Here is a 21,712-nt window from a genome sequence, read left to right on the forward strand (position 1 = left end):
TCTATCCATGGAGATTGTTTCCCGAACCTCCTTTCCACATATAAAGATGTTGGAGATGGCTTTGCCCACAGACGAGAAGAACTTGCAGACGGTGTTGGGCTTTTTGGGTCGTGTCAGGTAATATTTGACATAGAAGGCAACGCAGTTCCCAAGTTCTTGTTCCTCTAATTTCATGGCCAACAGCACCTTTCTTGAATTGCCCCAATGGCTAGAAAGTTTCTTGAAAATGGCCTTGTCAAGATTTTTTAATGTTGTTGGATCAAAATCGATATCATGGACTTCGATCCACGTTCTGTCAAACAGACGCATAGTGATGGCCTCGGGGTCTGCAGTGTTCCAGGTCAGTTTTGTTTTCCTGAATATCCGCGAAACCAGCGCATCCACGAATACCTGAACTGACCTTTTCTTTAGTTCTTCCTGTGCTGTTGCACCTGGCCAAGGTTCAGAAAGTTCATCAGCTGAACACACCCCCTCTGTCTGTGATGTTTCTGCTCTATCCATGGAGATTGTTTCCCGAACCTCCTTTCCACACATGAAGATGTTGGAGATGGCTTTGCCCACAGAAGAGAACTTGCAGCCTGTGTTGGGCTTTTTGGGTTGTGTCAGGGACATGATTATCAGTTCATCATTCAAATGATGAGGTTTCTGTTTATCCATTGCTAATGTCATTGTAGTCTAACTCTCTGTAAGGATCTCAGGTAAAGGTCTGTGATTATCACTCTAAACTCAGGCACTGGGGTACTATGACAAGTGTCTGTGAAAGACATCAACGGCGATCACGTGACGTCACAGAGATGACGTCACAGAGGTTCTAGAACACAGAGGTGACGCACAGAGGTTCTAGAACGCAAACAACGGACTCAGCGAGATCAAAGGCGATCACGTGACATAGCAGAATCCCGAGACAGAACGCAAACAACGGACGCAGCGCATCGTTCTATTTCAAGCCTTTGTGACATCACGTGAACGACACGTGATGCACGTCCGTTGTTTGCGTACAAAACGTGTAAAAAAAAAACCAAAACGTTTAAAATAAAACGTGTAATTTTCCTGATTATGCTTACATCCTTTTACTGAAGTTTTGTTTTAAATTTTTACAATATTTCTACATGTTTACATCAGTGGGAATGCAGTATATAAGCACTGAACTATAGGGGCAGCATAGTGTCTCACGGCATCCAATCTACCGAGAAAGCAAAAGAAGAAGAAGACGAAGAAGAATCAATTATCACGAAGAAGAATCCTGTCAATCCTCGTGAAGCGGGAATTTGTAGACCACTATCATGGACTGGTAAATTACATTTCACTGGGTTTTGAACATGAATCATCTTATACACATGTTGTTATATTTTTAATTATTCCCGTCGAACCGTTAGCTTGTTATTTAGCCTGCTATTGCGGCTACTTTACTGTGTTAGCTGGTGGCTAACTAAACCGTTCATAATCCATGCTGATGCTAATCAGGATAAATGCTGGTTTGTGTACTATTGACATGTTTTAACCATCGCTAAACACGTGGTTCTCGGTCAGTTATTGGAGATAATATATATGTATGATCTGTTATTGATTACACAAAGTTTAAATTATCACCGCTGAATGAACTAACAACAAACAGCTGTTTATTGTCGTTATTACAGTTGGTATTACTGTCTATCAGGGAGTGCTTTCAGCTGTTAATGAATAGTTAGTTAACTAGTTAGTTACGTTATGTATTAGTACTTAAGTGCATTTACTATTGTACAATACAATTTGAGGTACTTGTACTTCCATTTTCTGCTACTGTATACTTCTAATGTTACTCCACTACTCTTCAGAGGGAAATGTCGTAGTTTGTTACACAGATTATTCATTCAAAAATACAAATTAACAAATATATTATGATGTATTATTATAGTTTAAGATACTCAGCAGTATTCTTTAAAAGTAGCTCCACGGTTAGTGATGAACACATTATTGCATTCATATTTAAAATCTATCAAGATATTGTTTATGATTTAGAAATGAGCCTTTCTGCATAATGACTATAGGTATTCTTAGATACTTTTCACTGAAGTAGAATTGACTTGTAACAGAGTTACTCTACTACTTCTACTAAAGTACGTCTTCCAGCTGGTCGAACACATACGAGACTGCTAGAAACGTACAAAAGTACAGTTTCAGTGGTGAAACATTTGTCTCACATCAACAGAACTTCTTACGTTTCATTACAAGCAAAGAACTTCTTCTGCTTCAAGCTCAATACGTAAACGCTGCCACAATAAAGGGTTCTTTGACTAAAACACTCGAGTCCTTTACGGTCTTCCATCTAGAAGCAACTCAGAAATTAAGTTTATTTTACCATAACGTTTCATCATCTAATGAACATTAAAATATGAAATATAGGGATATGATTCAAGTTTTTGTGCTGCAATGAAAGGTATTGAATAAAACGAAGAATGGTACATGATACTTTCAGTGGTAAGAAGTAGTATGTGTTGCGTGTGTATTTGCGTACTCGTCTTTCCTTCCAGGGGTCAGGGTGAGCTGCTGTCTCCGGTGGTTCGAGATGACGAGGTGACGATCGCTGCACGAAGGAGGAGGAAGACGACGGTGGCTTGTATCCTTCAGCTGGGAGAGACTGTGTGTGTTTAGCTTCAGGTTAAATGTCTTCAACTGGATTCAGACCATTGGTAGGATGTAAAAAGTTATGAATGCTCAAATACAACAAGTGTTTCTGTGAGGTGGAGACCTGTCAGCATTCATTAATGACGTCTGGGCCCCGTTCCACGTACGTGTCTAACTTAGTTAGCCGGATACTTTTCAGGATAAGATGATGTAGATCAGGCTTTTCGGTTCCACGAAGCAAGTTCGGCAAAATCACCATGGCAACGCATCCAAAAGCTTGAACCTGCTCCAGCGCAGGCTCAGTGAAGGTAGCTGGATAAGCTGGTCACTCCCCCGGAAAACATGGCAGCTCCCGTCACATACGGACTTGCGCATATACTGGGGGTTATACGGGAGTTCCGGAAATGCATGTAAAGTGAGACACGCGGTGATCCTTAAAACCAGCGGAGCAAACTAAGAAGCCTCTGTTGCATTAATGTGCAGCTCCCTTCCTCAGAGATCCACTGATGAAGGAGGATATTAGTTAGATGAGCGTTTTATAGGGAGAGACTTCTTCCACATCGCCAAGATCCGTCATCACATCATGATGACTTCCTATACGAGCGCTATCCATTCTGCCCACAAGGAATCATTTATTTACAGAGCTTCTGGAGCAGACATTGAACACCACACGCCCAGCCGAGCACTGACTGTCTCAGACTGGATGCAGCCTTGTGCTGTTCTGCGAGTGCTACATTTTAGTACAGTGTCTGCGATGCGGAGAACATGGGGAAAGCCGCTGCATGCCGTGCTGTTCGTACAGTTCATTTGGCGCTTAATAAATGAATAAATGAACACATCCATAAGGATGTGTTCATTACATTATGGCACATATTGTGCTGACTCAGCATTCTGAATTGTGTGTGTGCTTAGTGTGTACTTGCTCTCATGTCCTCTTGATGGCTGGTTGCATACATGAGGTTAAAGCACTCATAATGATATGACTGTTATTAGTACACCAGCACATCATTACTGTAGAACATGATTAAGGTGGACTCATGATAAGAATAGAGAGAATCACACACTATTTCTTTTCACTGCTGCAATTGATTGAATGTCTGATTATGAATAATACACATACTGATCCGCCCATAAACAGATTCTCTCACACACACACATATTCAAACTAGTTCTATATGGTAATCTACACATACATATATATATATATATACACACACATATATGTATATATGTAATATATATATACATAGATATAGTAGGCTACATGATACATAAGGGCATACAGTACATATATCCTCATATTAATGAGTATCAGATCCTCGTTGGGCTTGTTTTTCTCTACTTATTCTGAAAGAGTTGAGATCATTATTGTCGCTGTAGATCTCATTGGATGATGCATCATGAAGTCTACTGCCAGCAGCACATTAAAGACATGTCATGTGATTGGTTGGGGTGATGAGGCATTAAAATTAGCTGATACATTTTCCCAACACTGACGCATTTAACTTGTCTGTGATGTTTTGCCGTGCTTCCTGTCTCGCCCTCGCAGCGGTGGCGGTGTTAGATTTTGCCGTGATTACGGTCTTGAAATCCTCATATGCGTTCATGATCATCTCCTGCTCGTCAGCGGAGTAAAAAGAGGCTCTTTCTGGCTCATAGGACATTTGATCGACTTTGCTGAAGCACTTACGTGGAACGGGGCCCAGAGCTGCCAGTGTTGTTGTTGTTTTCCTGACTGCTGGTCTCAGTCCCGTCGCCCAGCAGCCCCGTCCTGTCCACCGTAACACCAGCACGCTCCCTGCTGAGGAACACTCCTCTGTTCAGACAGGCTGGTACGACACACACACCCACAGCTGATTATTGTTGATCTTCTAACATCAAACATCTCCATATTTTACTAACTCCCCTCTCTCGCCTCATGTCTTTTTTTTCTCTCAGTAACTCCCAGAGTTCCAGATGTTTCCTCCATTTTGGCTCCGGGAGGCCGAACGCCTCGATACACACCCAGAAACGCCCTCAGCAGTATGGTGAGACACACACACACACACACACGGTCATTGGACATCATGCTGGAACATTTACAGTTTTCTTATCTTGCTGTGTACAAACTTTCTGGACAAACATGTCGAAAATTGCTCATTTCATTTTGCAATCTGTTCACGAGGACGTTTGCATGAATGGGATTTGATCGTTTGCATAACTGACATATCAGTTTCATTTCATATGTGAAAGAAAGAATCTACAACGTGCTGCTGTTCGTAGACGGAGGCTGGATGATCGACAACAGACAGGTAAGTGTTTACGACGCCACGCGTGAGAACCAAACGTTCTCTCAGGGAACCAGAAACTAAACCTGTGTTTCAACCAAAGGAACCAGAAACTAAATTTAGTTTATGTACGATATCGTCAGCTGCTTAAAAAGGCCCTTTATGTTCCTGGTTTAGCGCCTCTGGTTCCACAGTTCCTGGGTCTAAAATTTCAAGGAATAGTTTGCCATTTTGGGAATATCGCTTGTTCCCTTCATGGCGGAGAGTTCTCTGTATCTATGCATTCAATATAAAGCTGCAGTCGCAAAAGGATGCACATATGCAATCTAGACGCGGTTAAACTCGATTAGCGGGGCAGGAAATGTTAAAATCACCTCTTAATAGGCCTTAATAACATCTGAAATCATGGGATTTATTTTGTCTAATTGACTTATAGAAGCAATAAGTTGCGATTGTTTGCACGTTTGTTTGGTTCGTAAATTGTTTGTTCTGTGTTTTTCAGGACTCTGAGCCGGATTCCGAGCGCAGCCACCAGATGGCGGCGCTGCGCTCTCTGTGTCTCCCTCGCCTCAACTTCCTGCTGCTCAGCGTTCTGCAGAACTCCTCCAGAGACCAGGAGGCGCTGCGCCTCGCTGACATCATCTCATCGGACCAGCACCGCCTCTACCAGGTAGCTGGAGAGATTTGATCGGCCCTGTACGTTGAGTTATGGGAACAGTGAGTTCATGTTTCTGCCCACAAATTCAGGTTTTCTCCAAAGAGGAGCTGAGGAGGTTTCTCCAGAAGTTGAGGGAGTCGTCGCTCTCTCTTCTGGACCGAGGACTCGACCCGCTGGGCTACGAGTTACAGCCGTGTACACACACACACTGAGCAGTGTTTGAATCACTGTTGTTTTTTGTTGATCTTTTTCCCTCAATAAAAGCCTGTGTTTTCCTGCAATGGTTTTGTGTAAATTGAATTTGAAGGTCTTAATGATTCTGGTGCTATAGAGCTGTGAATGATCTAAACGCCAGAGCAAACAGTTCAATGTTGTTGGTGTTTTGTGGCTTCCATCTAATTAAATTGTGAGGACTACAGAGTTGTTTACGGATGATAAATGGACATGGGTTCATGATAAGAGCACAGAGAGCCTTTAATGTAATGCCACGGTATTCGGGCTACTGAAAAATGACGAGAGTTAAGTCATAAATATTACAGTAAGAAGTTAGATTTTAAGAGTATATTTGTCAAGGAAAAAAAAGTCATTTTGTGAATGAAGTCAGAATTGTTAGGGGGGAAACCATCACAATATTTCGAGAAGAAATTACATATTTTGAGTCTTAACATTTAGGCTTTTCACAGCAGGAAAAGCATTATTGATCACTTTTAAAATCCCTGTTTTCAAATTACCTGAGTTACATGCTGGCTTCTGCTATGACAATACATTAAAAGAGCAATTACAGTACCTCGAATGAATACAATATACACGATATAATAAGGTAATGTATATCATGTAATTGTAATAGGCACACACTACATGAAGTGTATACATATTAAACATGGATGTATCTTATGATATGGCGTGTAATAAATAAAAACAATGGAAATATTACTATTACTGCAAATTTATTCATATTAAGGTATTATTATGAGGACATCTGTCAACTTCTATCACAGTAGAAGTGATCAGATGTCCTAATAATAATAAAACTTCTACTATCACAGTAGAAGTTCACATGTCCTAATAATAATAAAACTTCTATCACAGTAGAAGTTCACATGTCCTAATAATAATAAAACTTCTATCACAGTAGAAGTTCACATGTCCTAATAATAATAAAACTTCTACTATCACAGTAGAAGTTCACATGTCCTAATAATAATAAAACTTCTACTATCACAGTAGAAGTTCACATGTCCTAATAATAATAAAACTTCTATCACAGTAGAAGTTCACATGTCCTAATAATAATAAAACTTCTATCACAGTAGAAGTTCACATGTCCTAATAATAATAAAACTTCTATCACAGTAGAAGTTCACATGTCCTAATAATAATAAAACTTCTACTATCACAGTAGAAGTTCACATGTCCTAATAATAATAAAACTTCTACTATCACAGTAGAAGTTCACATGTCCTAATAATAATAAAACTTCTATCACAGTAGAAGTTCACATGTCCTAATAATAATAAAACTTCTATCACAGTAGAAGTTCACATGTCCTAATAATAATAAAACTTCTATCACAGTAGAAGTTCACATGTCCTAATAATAATAAAACTTCTACTATCACAGTAGAAGTTCACATGTCCTAATAATAATAAAACTTCTACTATCACAGTAGAAGTTCACATGTCCTAATAATAATAAAACTTCTATCACAGTAGAAGTTCACATGTCCTAATAATAATAAAACTTCTATCACAGTAGAAGTTCACATGTCCTAATAATAATAAAACTTCTACTATCACAGTAGAAGTTCACATGTCCTAATAATAATAAAACTTCTACTATCACAGTAGAAGTTATCAGTTGTCCTAATAATAATAAAACTTCTACTATCACAGTAGAAGTTATCAGATGTCCTAATAAGGAAGTTGGACCTCTGTGAAGGGGAGTGATGCCCAGATTAATTACAGGCTCTTCACTTGGTCCAGTTCAGATTTGTTTTTTCTGATATCCGCGAAACCAGTTCCTCCACGAATACCTGAACTAATCTGCGTTCTTTAGTTCTTCCAGTGCCGTTGCACCTGGCCAAGGTGGAGTATATGCGGCCCAATATTCTGAGTCAGATATTGAATGAGAATCTGCGTTCTTCAGTTCTTCCTGTGCCGTTGCATCTGGCCAAGGTTCAGAAAGTTCATCAGCTGAGCACACCCCCTCTGTCTGTGATGTTTCTGCTCTATCCATGGAGATTGTTTCCCGAACCTCCTTTCCACATATAAAGATGTTGGAGATGGCTTTGCCCACAGACGAGAAGAACTTGCAGACGGTGTTGGGCTTTTTGGGTCGTGTCAGGTAATATTTGACATAGAAGGCAACGCAGTTCCCAAGTTCTTGTTCCTCTAATTTCATGGCCAACAGCACCTTTCTTGAATTGCCCCAATGGCTAGAAAGTTTCTTGAAAATGGCCTTGTCAAGATTTTTTAATGTTGTTGGATCAAAATCGATATCATGGACTTCGATCCACGTTCTGTCAAACAGACGCATAGTGATGGCCTCGGGGTCTGCAGTGTTCCAGGTCAGTTTTGTTTTCCTGAATATCCGCGAAACCAGCGCATCCACGAATACCTGAACTGACCTTTTCTTTAGTTCTTCCTGTGCTGTTGCACCTGGCCAAGGTTCAGAAAGTTCATCAGCTGAACACACCCCCTCTGTCTGTGATGTTTCTGCTCTATCCATGGAGATTGTTTCCCGAACCTCCTTTCCACACATGAAGATGTTGGAGATGGCTTTGCCCACAGAAGAGAACTTGCAGCCTGTGTTGGGCTTTTTGGGTTGTGTCAGGGACATGATTATCAGTTCATCATTCAAATGATGAGGTTTCTGTTTATCCATTGCTAATGTCATTGTAGTCTAACTCTCTGTAAGGATCTCAGGTAAAGGTCTGTGATTATCACTCTAAACTCAGGCACTGGGGTACTATGACAAGTGTCTGTGAAAGACATCAACGGCGATCACGTGACGTCACAGAGATGACGTCACAGAGGTTCTAGAACACAGAGGTGACGCACAGAGGTTCTAGAACGCAAACAACGGACTCAGCGAGATCAAAGGCGATCACGTGACATAGCAGAATCCCGAGACAGAACGCAAACAACGGACGCAGCGCATCGTTCTATTTCAAGCCTTTGTGACATCACGTGAACGACACGTGATGCACGTCCGTTGTTTGCGTACAAAACGTGTAAAAAAAAAACCAAAACGTTTAAAATAAAACGTGTAATTTTCCTGATTATGCTTACATCCTTTTACTGAAGTTTTGTTTTAAATTTTTACAATATTTCTACATGTTTACATCAGTGGGAATGCAGTATATAAGCACTGAACTATAGGGGCAGCATAGTGTCTCACGGCATCCAATCTACCGAGAAAGCAAAAGAAGAAGAAGACGAAGAAGAATCAATTATCACGAAGAAGAATCCTGTCAATCCTCGTGAAGCGGGAATTTGTAGACCACTATCATGGACTGGTAAATTACATTTCACTGGGTTTTGAACATGAATCATCTTATACACATGTTGTTATATTTTTAATTATTCCCGTCGAACCGTTAGCTTGTTATTTAGCCTGCTATTGCGGCTACTTTACTGTGTTAGCTGGTGGCTAACTAAACCGTTCATAATCCATGCTGATGCTAATCAGGATAAATGCTGGTTTGTGTACTATTGACATGTTTTAACCATCGCTAAACACGTGGTTCTCGGTCAGTTATTGGAGATAATATATATGTATGATCTGTTATTGATTACACAAAGTTTAAATTATCACCGCTGAATGAACTAACAACAAACAGCTGTTTATTGTCGTTAGTACAGTTGGTATTACTGTCTATCAGGGAGTGCTTTCAGCTGTTAATGAATAGTTAGTTAACTAGTTAGTTACGTTATGTATTAGTACTTAAGTGCATTTACTATTGTACAATACAATTTGAGGTACTTGTACTTCCATTTTCTGCTACTGTATACTTCTAATGTTACTCCACTACTCTTCAGAGGGAAATGTCGTAGTTTGTTACACAGATTATTCATTCAAAAATACAAATTAACAAATATATTATGATGTATTATTATAGTTTAAGATACTCAGCAGTATTCTTTAAAAGTAGCTCCACGGTTAGTGATGAACACATTATTGCATTCATATTTAAAATCTATCAAGATATTGTTTATGATTTAGAAATGAGCCTTTCTGCATAATGACTATAGGTATTCTTAGATACTTTTCACTGAAGTAGAATTGACTTGTAACAGAGTTACTCTACTACTTCTACTAAAGTACGTCTTCCAGCTGGTCGAACACATACGAGACTGCTAGAAACGTACAAAAGTACAGTTTCAGTGGTGAAACATTTGTCTCACATCAACAGAACTTCTTACGTTTCATTACAAGCAAAGAACTTCTTCTGCTTCAAGCTCAATACGTAAACGCTGCCACAATAAAGGGTTCTTTGACTAAAACACTCGAGTCCTTTACGGTCTTCCATCTAGAAGCAACTCAGAAATTAAGTTTATTTTACCATAACGTTTCATCATCTAATGAACATTAAAATATGAAATATAGGGATATGATTCAAGTTTTTGTGCTGCAATGAAAGGTATTGAATAAAACGAAGAATGGTACATGATACTTTCAGTGGTAAGAAGTAGTATGTGTTGCGTGTGTATTTGCGTACTCGTCTTTCCTTCCAGGGGTCAGGGTGAGCTGCTGTCTCCGGTGGTTCGAGATGACGAGGTGACGATCGCTGCACGAAGGAGGAGGAAGACGACGGTGGCTTGTATCCTTCAGCTGGGAGAGACTGTGTGTGTTTAGCTTCAGGTTAAATGTCTTCAACTGGATTCAGACCATTGGTAGGATGTAAAAAGTTATGAATGCTCAAATACAACAAGTGTTTCTGTGAGGTGGAGACCTGTCAGCATTCATTAATGACGTCTGGGCCCCGTTCCACGTACGTGTCTAACTTAGTTAGCCGGATACTTTTCAGGATAAGATGATGTAGATCAGGCTTTTCGGTTCCACGAAGCAAGTTCGGCAAAATCACCATGGCAACGCATCCAAAAGCTTGAACCTGCTCCAGCGCAGGCTCAGTGACGGTAGCTGGATAAGCTGGTCACTCCCCCGGAAAACATGGCAGCTCCCGTCACATACGGACTTGCGCATATACTGGGGGTTATACGGGAGTTCCGGAAATGCATGTAAAGTGAGACACGCGGTGATCCTTAAAACCAGCGGAGCAAACTAAGAAGCCTCTGTTGCATTAATGTGCAGCTCCCTTCCTCAGAGATCCACTGATGAAGGAGGATATTAGTTAGATGAGCGTTTTATAGGGAGAGACTTCTTCCACATCGCCAAGATCCGTCATCACATCATGATGACTTCCTATACGAGCGCTATCCATTCTGCCCACAAGGAATCATTTATTTACAGAGCTTCTGGAGCAGACATTGAACACCACACGCCCAGCCGAGCACTGACTGTCTCAGACTGGATGCAGCCTTGTGCTGTTCTGCGAGTGCTACATTTTAGTACAGTGTCTGCGATGCGGAGAACATGGGGAAAGCCGCTGCATGCCGTGCTGTTCGTACAGTTCATTTGGCGCTTAATAAATGAATAAATGAACACATCCATAAGGATGTGTTCATTACATTATGGCACATATTGTGCTGACTCAGCATTCTGAATTGTGTGTGTGCTTAGTGTGTACTTGCTCTCATGTCCTCTTGATGGCTGGTTGCATACATGAGGTTAAAGCACTCATAATGATATGACTGTTATTAGTACACCAGCACATCATTACTGTAGAACATGATTAAGGTGGACTCATGATAAGAATAGAGAGAATCACACACTATTTCTTTTCACTGCTGCAATTGATTGAATGTCTGATTATGAATAATACACATACTGATCCGCCCATAAACAGATTCTCTCACACACACACATATTCAAACTAGTTCTATATGGTAATCTACACATACATATATATATATATATACACACACATATATGTATATATGTAATATATATATACATAGATATAGTAGGCTACATGATACATAAGGGCATACAGTACATATATCCTCATATTAATGAGTATCAGATCCTCGTTGGGCTTGTTTTTCTCTACTTATTCTGAAAGAGTTGAGATCATTATTGTCGCTGTAGATCTCATTGGATGATGCATCATGAAGTCTACTGCCAGCAGCACATTAAAGACATGTCATGTGATTGGTTGGGGTGATGAGGCATTAAAATTAGCTGATACATTTTCCCAACACTGACGCATTTAACTTGTCTGTGATGTTTTGCCGTGCTTCCTGTCTCGCCCTCGCAGCGGTGGCGGTGTTAGATTTTGCCGTGATTACGGTCTTGAAATCCTCATATGCGTTCATGATCATCTCCTGCTCGTCAGCGGAGTAAAAAGAGGCTCTTTCTGGCTCATAGGACATTTGATCGACTTTGCTGAAGCACTTACGTGGAACGGGGCCCAGAGCTGCCAGTGTTGTTGTTGTTTTCCTGACTGCTGGTCTCAGTCCCGTCGCCCAGCAGCCCCGTCCTGTCCACCGTAACACCAGCACGCTCCCTGCTGAGGAACACTCCTCTGTTCAGACAGGCTGGTACGACACACACACCCACAGCTGATTATTGTTGATCTTCTAACATCAAACATCTCCATATTTTACTAACTCCCCTCTCTCGCCTCATGTCTTTTTTTTCTCTCAGTAACTCCCAGAGTTCCAGATGTTTCCTCCATTTTGGCTCCGGGAGGCCGAACGCCTCGATACACACCCAGAAACGCCCTCAGCAGTATGGTGAGACACACACACACACACACACGGTCATTGGACATCATGCTGGAACATTTACAGTTTTCTTATCTTGCTGTGTACAAACTTTCTGGACAAACATGTCGAAAATTGCTCATTTCATTTTGCAATCTGTTCACGAGGACGTTTGCATGAATGGGATTTGATCGTTTGCATAACTGACATATCAGTTTCATTTCATATGTGAAAGAAAGAATCTACAACGTGCTGCTGTTCGTAGACGGAGGCTGGATGATCGACAACAGACAGGTAAGTGTTTACGACGCCACGCGTGAGAACCAAACGTTCTCTCAGGGAACCAGAAACTAAACCTGTGTTTCAACCAAAGGAACCAGAAACTAAATTTAGTTTATGTACGATATCGTCAGCTGCTTAAAAAGGCCCTTTATGTTCCTGGTTTAGCGCCTCTGGTTCCACAGTTCCTGGGTCTAAAATTTCAAGGAATAGTTTGCCATTTTGGGAATATCGCTTGTTCCCTTCATGGCGGAGAGTTCTCTGTATCTATGCATTCAATATAAAGCTGCAGTCGCAAAAGGATGCACATATGCAATCTAGACGCGGTTAAACTCGATTAGCGGGGCAGGAAATGTTAAAATCACCTCTTAATAGGCCTTAATAACATCTGAAATCATGGGATTTATTTTGTCTAATTGACTTATAGAAGCAATAAGTTGCGATTGTTTGCACGTTTGTTTGGTTCGTAAATTGTTTGTTCTGTGTTTTTCAGGACTCTGAGCCGGATTCCGAGCGCAGCCACCAGATGGCGGCGCTGCGCTCTCTGTGTCTCCCTCGCCTCAACTTCCTGCTGCTCAGCGTTCTGCAGAACTCCTCCAGAGACCAGGAGGCGCTGCGCCTCGCTGACATCATCTCATCGGACCAGCACCGCCTCTACCAGGTAGCTGGAGAGATTTGATCGGCCCTGTACGTTGAGTTATGGGAACAGTGAGTTCATGTTTCTGCCCACAAATTCAGGTTTTCTCCAAAGAGGAGCTGAGGAGGTTTCTCCAGAAGTTGAGGGAGTCGTCGCTCTCTCTTCTGGACCGAGGACTCGACCCGCTGGGCTACGAGTTACAGCCGTGTACACACACACACTGAGCAGTGTTTGAATCACTGTTGTTTTTTGTTGATCTTTTTCCCTCAATAAAAGCCTGTGTTTTCCTGCAATGGTTTTGTGTAAATTGAATTTGAAGGTCTTAATGATTCTGGTGCTATAGAGCTGTGAATGATCTAAACGCCAGAGCAAACAGTTCAATGTTGTTGGTGTTTTGTGGCTTCCATCTAATTAAATTGTGAGGACTACAGAGTTGTTTACGGATGATAAATGGACATGGGTTCATGATAAGAGCACAGAGAGCCTTTAATGTAATGCCACGGTATTCGGGCTACTGAAAAATGACGAGAGTTAAGTCATAAATATTACAGTAAGAAGTTAGATTTTAAGAGTATATTTGTCAAGGAAAAAAAAGTCATTTTGTGAATGAAGTCAGAATTGTTAGGGGGGAAACCATCACAATATTTCGAGAAGAAATTACATATTTTGAGTCTTAACATTTAGGCTTTTCACAGCAGGAAAAGCATTATTGATCACTTTTAAAATCCCTGTTTTCAAATTACCTGAGTTACATGCTGGCTTCTGCTATGACAATACATTAAAAGAGCAATTACAGTACCTCGAATGAATACAATATACACGATATAATAAGGTAATGTATATCATGTAATTGTAATAGGCACACACTACATGAAGTGTATACATATTAAACATGGATGTATCTTATGATATGGCGTGTAATAAATAAAAACAATGGAAATATTACTATTACTGCAAATTTATTCATATTAAGGTATTATTATGAGGACATCTGTCAACTTCTATCACAGTAGAAGTGATCAGATGTCCTAATAATAATAAAACTTCTACTATCACAGTAGAAGTTCACATGTCCTAATAATAATAAAACTTCTATCACAGTAGAAGTTCACATGTCCTAATAATAATAAAACTTCTATCACAGTAGAAGTTCACATGTCCTAATAATAATAAAACTTCTATCACAGTAGAAGTTCACATGTCCTAATAATAATAAAACTTCTATCACAGTAGAAGTTCACATGTCCTAATAATAATAAAACTTCTACTATCACAGTAGAAGTTCACATGTCCTAATAATAATAAAACTTCTATCACAGTAGAAGTTCACATGTCCTAATAATAATAAAACTTCTATCACAGTAGAAGTTCACATGTCCTAATAATAATAAAACTTCTATCACAGTAGAAGTTCACATGTCCTAATAATAATAAAACTTCTACTATCACAGTAGAAGTTCACATGTCCTAATAATAATAAAACTTCTACTATCACAGTAGAAGTTATCAGTTGTCCTAATAATAATAAAACTTCTACTATCACAGTAGAAGTTATCAGATGTCCTAATAATAATAAAACTTCTACTATCACAGTAGAAGTTATCAGATGTCCTAATAAGGAAGTTGGACCTCTGTGAAGGGGAGTGATGCCCAGATTAATTACAGGCTCTTCACTTGGTCCAGTTCAGATTTGTTTTTTCTGATATCCGCGAAACCAGTTCCTCCACGAATACCTGAACTAATCTGCGTTCTTTAGTTCTTCCAGTGCCGTTGCACCTGGCCAAGGTGGAGTATATGCGGCCCAATATTCTGAGTCAGATATTGAATGAGAATCTGCGGTCTTCAGTTCTTCCTGTGCCGTTGCATCTGGCCAAGGTTCAGAAAGTTCATCAGCTGAGCACACCCCCTCTGTCTGTGATGTTTCTGCTCTATCCATGGAGATTGTTTCCCGAACCTCCTTTCCACATATAAAGATGTTGGAGATGGCTTTGCCCACAGACGAGAAGAACTTGCAGACGGTGTTGGGCTTTTTGGGTCGTGTCAGGTAATATTTGACATAGAAGGCAACGCAGTTCCCAAGTTCTTGTTCCTCTAATTTCATGGCCAACAGCACCTTTCTTGAATTGCCCCAATGGCTAGAAAGTTTCTTGAAAATGGCCTTGTCAAGATTTTTTAATGTTGTTGGATCAAAATCGATATCATGGACTTCGATCCACGTTCTGTCAAACAGACGCATAGTGATGGCCTCGGGGTCTGCAGTGTTCCAGGTCAGTTTTGTTTTCCTGAATATCCGCGAAACCAGCGCATCCACGAATACCTGAACTGACCTTTTCTTTAGTTCTTCCTGTGCTGTTGCACCTGGCCAAGGTTCAGAAAGTTCATCAGCTGAACACACCCCCTCTGTCTGTGATGTTTCTGCTCTATCCATGGAGATTGTTTCCCGAACCTCCTTTCCACACATGAAGATGTTGGAGATGGCTTTGCCCACAGAAGAGAACTTGCAGCCTGTGTTGGGCTTTTTGGGTTGTGTCAGGGACATGATTATCAGTTCATCATTCAAATGATGAGGTTTCTGTTTATCCATTGCTAATGTCATTGTAGTCTAACTCTCTGTAAGGATCTCAGGTAAAGGTCTGTGATTATCACTCTAAACTCAGGCACTGGGGTACTATGACAAGTGTCTGTGAAAGACATCAACGGCGATCACGTGACGTCACAGAGATGACGTCACAGAGGTTCTAGAACACAGAGGTGACGCACAGAGGTTCTAGAACGCAAACAACGGACTCAGCGAGATCAAAGGCGATCACGTGACATAGCAGAATCCCGAGACAGAACGCAAACAACGGACGCAGCGCATCGTTCTATTTCAAGCCTTTGTGACATCACGTGAACGACACGTGATGCACGTCCGTTGTTTGCGTACAAAACGTGTAAAAAAAAAACCAAAACGTTTAAAATAAAACGTGTAATTTTCCTGATTATGCTTACATCCTTTTACTGAAGTTTTGTTTTAAATTTTTACAATATTTCTACATGTTTACATCAGTGGGAATGCAGTATATAAGCACTGAACTATAGGGGCAGCATAGTGTCTCACGGCATCCAATCTACCGAGAAAGCAAAAGAAGAAGAAGACGAAGAAGAATCAATTATCACGAAGAAGAATCCTGTCAATCCTCGTGAAGCGGGAATTTGTAGACCACTATCATGGACTGGTAAATTACATTTCACTGGGTTTTGAACATGAATCATCTTATACACATGTTGTTATATTTTTAATTATTCCCGTCGAACCGTTAGCTTGTTATTTAGCCTGCTATTGCGGCTACTTTACTGTGTTAGCTGGTGGCTAACTAAACCGTTCATAATCCATGCTGATGCTAATCAGGATAAATGCTGGTTTGTGTACTATTGACATGTTTTAACCATCGCTAAACACGTGGTTCTCGGTCAGTTATTGGAGATAATATATATGTATGATCTGTTATTGATTACACAAAGTTTAAATTATCACCGCTGAATGAACTAACAACAAACAGCTGTTTATTGTCGTTAGTACAGTTGGTATTACTGTCTATCAGGGAGTGCTTTCAGCTGTTAATGAATAGTTAGTTAACTAGTTAGTTACGTTATGTATTAGTACTTAAGTGCATTTACTATTGTACAATACAATTTGAGGTACTTGTACTTCCATTTTCTGCTACTGTATACTTCTAATGTTACTCCACTACTCTTCAGAGGGAAATGTCGTAGTTTGTTACACAGATTATTCATTCAAAAATACAAATTAACAAATATATTATGATGTATTATTATAGTTTAAGATACTCAGCAGTATTCTTTAAAAGTAGCTCCACGGTTAGTGATGAACACATTATTGCATTCATATTTAAAATCTATCAAGATATTGTTTATGATTTAGAAATGAGCCTTTCTGCATAATGACTATAGGTATTCTTAGATACTTTTCACTGAAGTAGAATTGACTTGTAACAGAGTTACTCTACTACTTCTACTAAAGTACGTCTTCCAGCTGGTCGAACACATACGAGACTGCTAGAAACGTACAAAAGTACAGTTTCAGTGGTGAAACATTTGTCTCACATCAACAGAACTTCTTACGTTTCATTACAAGCAAAGAACTTCTTCTGCTTCAAGCTCAATACGTAAACGCTGCCACAATAAAGGGTTCTTTGACTAAAACACTCGAGTCCTTTACGGTCTTCCATCTAGAAGCAACTCAGAAATTAAGTTTATTTTACCATAACGTTTCATCATCTAATGAACATTAAAATATGAAATATAGGGATATGATTCAAGTTTTTGTGCTGCAATGAAAGGTATTGAATAAAACGAAGAATGGTACATGATACTTTCAGTGGTAAGAAGTAGTATGTGTTGCGTGTGTATTTGCGTACTCGTCTTTCCTTCCAGGGGTCAGGGTGAGCTGCTGTCTCCGGTGGTTCGAGATGACGAGGTGACGATCGCTGCACGAAGGAGGAGGAAGACGACGGTGGCTTGTATCCTTCAGCTGGGAGAGACTGTGTGTGTTTAGCTTCAGGTTAAATGTCTTCAACTGGATTCAGACCATTGGTAGGATGTAAAAAGTTATGAATGCTCAAATACAACAAGTGTTTCTGTGAGGTGGAGACCTGTCAGCATTCATTAATGACGTCTGGGCCCCGTTCCACGTACGTGTCTAACTTAGTTAGCCGGATACTTTTCAGGATAAGATGATGTAGATCAGGCTTTTCGGTTCCACGAAGCAAGTTCGGCAAAATCACCATGGCAACGCATCCAAAAGCTTGAACCTGCTCCAGCGCAGGCTCAGTGAAGGTAGCTGGATAAGCTGGTCACTCCCCCGGAAAACATGGCAGCTCCCGTCACATACGGACTTGCGCATATACTGGGGGTTATACGGGAGTTCCGGAAATGCATGTAAAGTGAGACACGCGGTGATCCTTAAAACCAGCGGAGCAAACTAAGAAGCCTCTGTTGCATTAATGTGCAGCTCCCTTCCTCAGAGATCCACTGATGAAGGAGGATATTAGTTAGATGAGCGTTTTATAGGGAGAGACTTCTTCCACATCGCCAAGATCCGTCATCACATCATGATGACTTCCTATACGAGCGCTATCCATTCTGCCCACAAGGAATCATTTATTTACAGAGCTTCTGGAGCAGACATTGAACACCACACGCCCAGCCGAGCACTGACTGTCTCAGACTGGATGCAGCCTTGTGCTGTTCTGCGAGTGCTACATTTTAGTACAGTGTCTGCGATGCGGAGAACATGGGGAAAGCCGCTGCATGCCGTGCTGTTCGTACAGTTCATTTGGCGCTTAATAAATGAATAAATGAACACATCCATAAGGATGTGTTCATTACATTATGGCACATATTGTGCTGACTCAGCATTCTGAATTGTGTGTGTGCTTAGTGTGTACTTGCTCTCATGTCCTCTTGATGGCTGGTTGCATACATGAGGTTAAAGCACTCATAATGATATGACTGTTATTAGTACACCAGCACATCATTACTGTAGAACATGATTAAGGTGGATCATGATAAGAATAGAGAGAATCACACACTATTTCTTTTCACTGCTGCAATTGATTGAATGTCTGATTATGAATAATACACATACTGATCCGCCCATAAACAGATTCTCTCACACACACACATATTCAAACTAGTTCTATATGGTAATCTACACATACATATATATATATATATACACACACATATATGTATATATGTAATATATATATACATAGATATAGTAGGCTACATGATACATAAGGGCATACAGTACATATATCCTCATATTAATGAGTATCAGATCCTCGTTGGGCTTGTTTTTCTCTACTTATTCTGAAAGAGTTGAGATCATTATTGTCGCTGTAGATCTCATTGGATGATGCATCATGAAGTCTACTGCCAGCAGCACATTAAAGACATGTCATGTGATTGGTTGGGGTGATGAGGCATTAAAATTAGCTGATACATTTTCCCAACACTGACGCATTTAACTTGTCTGTGATGTTTTGCCGTGCTTCCTGTCTCGCCCTCGCAGCGGTGGCGGTGTTAGATTTTGCCGTGATTACGGTCTTGAAATCCTCATATGCGTTCATGATCATCTCCTGCTCGTCAGCGGAGTAAAAAGAGGCTCTTTCTGGCTCATAGGACATTTGATCGACTTTGCTGAAGCACTTACGTGGAACGGGGCCCAGAGCTGCCAGTGTTGTTGTTGTTTTCCTGACTGCTGGTCTCAGTCCCGTCGCCCAGCAGCCCCGTCCTGTCCACCGTAACACCAGCACGCTCCCTGCTGAGGAACACTCCTCTGTTCAGACAGGCTGGTACGACACACACACCCACAGCTGATTATTGTTGATCTTCTAACATCAAACATCTCCATATTTTACTAACTCCCCTCTCTCGCCTCATGTCTTTTTTTTCTCTCAGTAACTCCCAGAGTTCCAGATGTTTCCTCCATTTTGGCTCCGGGAGGCCGAACGCCTCGATACACACCCAGAAACGCCCTCAGCAGTATGGTGAGACACACACACACACACACACGGTCATTGGACATCATGCTGGAACATTTACAGTTTTCTTATCTTGCTGTGTACAAACTTTCTGGACAAACATGTCGAAAATTGCTCATTTCATTTTGCAATCTGTTCACGAGGACGTTTGCATGAATGGGATTTGATCGTTTGCATAACTGACATATCAGTTTCATTTCATATGTGAAAGAAAGAATCTACAACGTGCTGCTGTTCGTAGACGGAGGCTGGATGATCGACAACAGACAGGTAAGTGTTTACGACGCCACGCGTGAGAACCAAACGTTCTCTCAGGGAACCAGAAACTAAACCTGTGTTTCAACCAAAGGAACCAGAAACTAAATTTAGTTTATGTACGATATCGTCAGCTGCTTAAAAAGGCCCTTTATGTTCCTGGTTTAGCGCCTCTGGTTCCACAGTTCCTGGGTCTAAAATTTCAAGGAATAGTTTGCCATTTTGGGAATATCGCTTGTTCCCTTCATGGCGGAGAGTTCTCTGTATCTATGCATTCAATATAAAGCTGCAGTCGCAAAAGGATGCACATATGCAATCTAGACGCGGTTAAACTCGATTAGCGGGGCAGGAAATGTTAAAATCACCTCTTAATAGGCCTTAATAACATCTGAAATCATGGGATTTATTTTGTCTAATTGACTTATAGAAGCAATAAGTTGCGATTGTTTGCACGTTTGTTTGGTTCGTAAATAGTTTGTTCTGTGTTTTTCAGGACTCTGAGCCGGATTCCGAGCGCAGCCACCAGATGGCGGCGCTGCGCTCTCTGTGTCTCCCTCGCCTCAACTTCCTGCTGCTCAGCGTTCTGCAGAACTCCTCCAGAGACCAGGAGGCGCTGCGCCTCGCTGACATCATCTCATCGGACCAGCACCGCCTCTACCAGGTAGCTGGAGAGATTTGATCGGCCCTGTACGTTGAGTTATGGGAACAGTGAGTTCATGTTTCTGCCCACAAATTCAGGTTTTCTCCAAAGAGGAGCTGAGGAGGTTTCTCCAGAAGTTGAGGGAGTCGTCGCTCTCTCTTCTGGACCGAGGACTCGACCCGCTGGGCTACGAGTTACAGCCGTGTACACACACACACTGAGCAGTGTTTGAATCACTGTTGTTTTTTGTTGATCTTTTTCCCTCAATAAAAGCCTGTGTTTTCCTGCAATGGTTTTGTGTAAATTGAATTTGAAGGTCTTAATGATTCTGGTGCTATAGAGCTGTGAATGATCTAAACGCCAGAGCAAACAGTTCAATGTTGTTGGTGTTTTGTGGCTTCCATCTAATTAAATTGTGAGGACTACAGAGTTGTTTACGGATGATAAATGGACATGGGTTCATGATAAGAGCACAGAGAGCCTTTAATGTAATGCCACGGTATTCGGGCTACTGAAAAATGACGAGAGTTAAGTCATAAATATTACAGTAAGAAGTTAGATTTTAAGAGTATATTTGTCAAGGAAAAAAAAGTCATTTTGTGAATGAAGTCAGAATTGTTAGGGGGGAAACCATCACAATATTTCGAGAAGAAATTACATATTTTGAGTCTTAACATTTAGGCTTTTCACAGCAGGAAAAGCATTATTGATCACTTTTAAAATCCCTGTTTTCAAATTACCTGAGTTACATGCTGGCTTCTGCTATGACAATACATTAAAAGAGCAATTACAGTACCTCGAATGAATACAATATACACGATATAATAAGGTAATGTATATCATGTAATTGTAATAGGCACACACTACATGAAGTGTATACATATTAAACATGGATGTATCTTATGATATGGCGTGTAATAAATAAAAACAATGGAAATATTACTATTACTGCAAATTTATTCATATTAAGGTATTATTATGAGGACATCTGTCA

General features: G+C 40.6%; 3 protein-coding genes across 20 annotated transcripts; all 3 read left to right on the forward strand.

Moving 5' to 3' along the window:
• The first annotated feature begins 1,205 nt into the window (after positions 1-1,205).
• LOC306783941 (nuclear pore complex protein Nup107-like) lies at positions 1,206-5,810 on the forward strand. 6 transcript variants are annotated; one of them, XM_079297333.1, is made up of 7 exons: positions 1,206-1,291; positions 2,511-2,596; positions 4,353-4,436; positions 4,543-4,631; positions 4,817-4,895; positions 5,374-5,541; positions 5,619-5,810. In XM_079297333.1, the coding sequence occupies exons 4-7, from the start codon at positions 4,561-4,563 to the stop codon at positions 5,739-5,741; spliced, it is 441 nt and encodes a 146-aa protein (XP_079153459.1). In that variant the 5' UTR covers positions 1,206-1,291; positions 2,511-2,596; positions 4,353-4,436; positions 4,543-4,560; the 3' UTR covers positions 5,742-5,810. The 6 variants fall into 6 exon arrangements, with proteins under 6 accessions (XP_079153459.1, XP_079153460.1, XP_079153458.1 ...); XM_079297334.1 differs by lacking the exon at positions 2,511-2,596 and having other exon boundaries at positions 1,214-1,291; positions 4,264-4,436; XM_079297332.1 differs by lacking the exon at positions 1,206-1,291 and having other exon boundaries at positions 1,300-2,596.
• Positions 5,811-8,960: 3,150 nt separating this feature from the next.
• LOC306783942 (nuclear pore complex protein Nup107-like) lies at positions 8,961-13,565 on the forward strand. Of its 6 annotated transcripts, XM_079297339.1 has the most exons (7): positions 8,961-9,046; positions 10,266-10,351; positions 12,108-12,191; positions 12,298-12,386; positions 12,572-12,650; positions 13,129-13,296; positions 13,374-13,565. In XM_079297339.1, exons 4-7 carry the CDS (start codon positions 12,316-12,318, stop codon positions 13,494-13,496), a joined length of 441 nt encoding a protein of 146 aa, XP_079153465.1. In that variant the 5' UTR covers positions 8,961-9,046; positions 10,266-10,351; positions 12,108-12,191; positions 12,298-12,315; the 3' UTR covers positions 13,497-13,565. The 6 variants fall into 6 exon arrangements, with proteins under 6 accessions (XP_079153465.1, XP_079153466.1, XP_079153464.1 ...); XM_079297340.1 differs by lacking the exon at positions 10,266-10,351 and having other exon boundaries at positions 8,969-9,046; positions 12,019-12,191; XM_079297338.1 differs by lacking the exon at positions 8,961-9,046 and having other exon boundaries at positions 9,055-10,351.
• A 2,839-nt stretch (positions 13,566-16,404) lies between these two features.
• On the forward strand, positions 16,405-21,008 carry LOC306783951 (nuclear pore complex protein Nup107-like). 8 transcript variants are annotated; one of them, XM_079297373.1, is made up of 7 exons: positions 16,405-16,490; positions 17,710-17,795; positions 19,551-19,634; positions 19,741-19,829; positions 20,015-20,093; positions 20,572-20,739; positions 20,817-21,008. In XM_079297373.1, exons 4-7 carry the CDS (start codon positions 19,759-19,761, stop codon positions 20,937-20,939), a joined length of 441 nt encoding a protein of 146 aa, XP_079153499.1. In that variant the 5' UTR covers positions 16,405-16,490; positions 17,710-17,795; positions 19,551-19,634; positions 19,741-19,758; the 3' UTR covers positions 20,940-21,008. The 8 variants fall into 8 exon arrangements, 7 of the variants coding, with proteins under 7 accessions (XP_079153499.1, XP_079153500.1, XP_079153498.1 ...); XM_079297374.1 differs by lacking the exon at positions 17,710-17,795 and having other exon boundaries at positions 16,413-16,490; positions 19,462-19,634; XM_079297372.1 differs by lacking the exon at positions 16,405-16,490 and having other exon boundaries at positions 16,499-17,795.
• The last annotated feature ends 704 nt before the right edge of the window (positions 21,009-21,712 follow it).

The sequence above is a fragment of the Melanostigma gelatinosum genome (assembly GCF_949748355.1).
Source record: "Melanostigma gelatinosum genome assembly, contig: SUPER_10_unloc_2, whole genome shotgun sequence".
NCBI classification, from domain to species: Eukaryota; Metazoa; Chordata; class Actinopteri; order Perciformes; family Zoarcidae; genus Melanostigma; species Melanostigma gelatinosum.

Coding starts and splice junctions, on each gene's coding strand:
- LOC306783941 (XM_079297333.1), top strand. CDS start 4,561: ATGTTTCCTCCATTTTGGCTCCGGGAGGCCGAACGCCTCGATACACAC. Junction 4,896..5,373: donor GGATGATCGACAACAGACAG/GTAAGTGTTTAC, acceptor TGTGTTTTTCAG/GACTCTGAGCCGGATTCCGA. Junction 5,542..5,618: donor ACCAGCACCGCCTCTACCAG/GTAGCTGGAGAG, acceptor CCACAAATTCAG/GTTTTCTCCAAAGAGGAGCT.
- LOC306783942 (XM_079297339.1), top strand. CDS start 12,316: ATGTTTCCTCCATTTTGGCTCCGGGAGGCCGAACGCCTCGATACACAC. Junction 12,651..13,128: donor GGATGATCGACAACAGACAG/GTAAGTGTTTAC, acceptor TGTGTTTTTCAG/GACTCTGAGCCGGATTCCGA. Junction 13,297..13,373: donor ACCAGCACCGCCTCTACCAG/GTAGCTGGAGAG, acceptor CCACAAATTCAG/GTTTTCTCCAAAGAGGAGCT.
- LOC306783951 (XM_079297373.1), top strand. CDS start 19,759: ATGTTTCCTCCATTTTGGCTCCGGGAGGCCGAACGCCTCGATACACAC. Junction 19,830..20,014: donor GAAACGCCCTCAGCAGTATG/GTGAGACACACA, acceptor CTGACATATCAG/TTTCATTTCATATGTGAAAG. Junction 20,094..20,571: donor GGATGATCGACAACAGACAG/GTAAGTGTTTAC, acceptor TGTGTTTTTCAG/GACTCTGAGCCGGATTCCGA.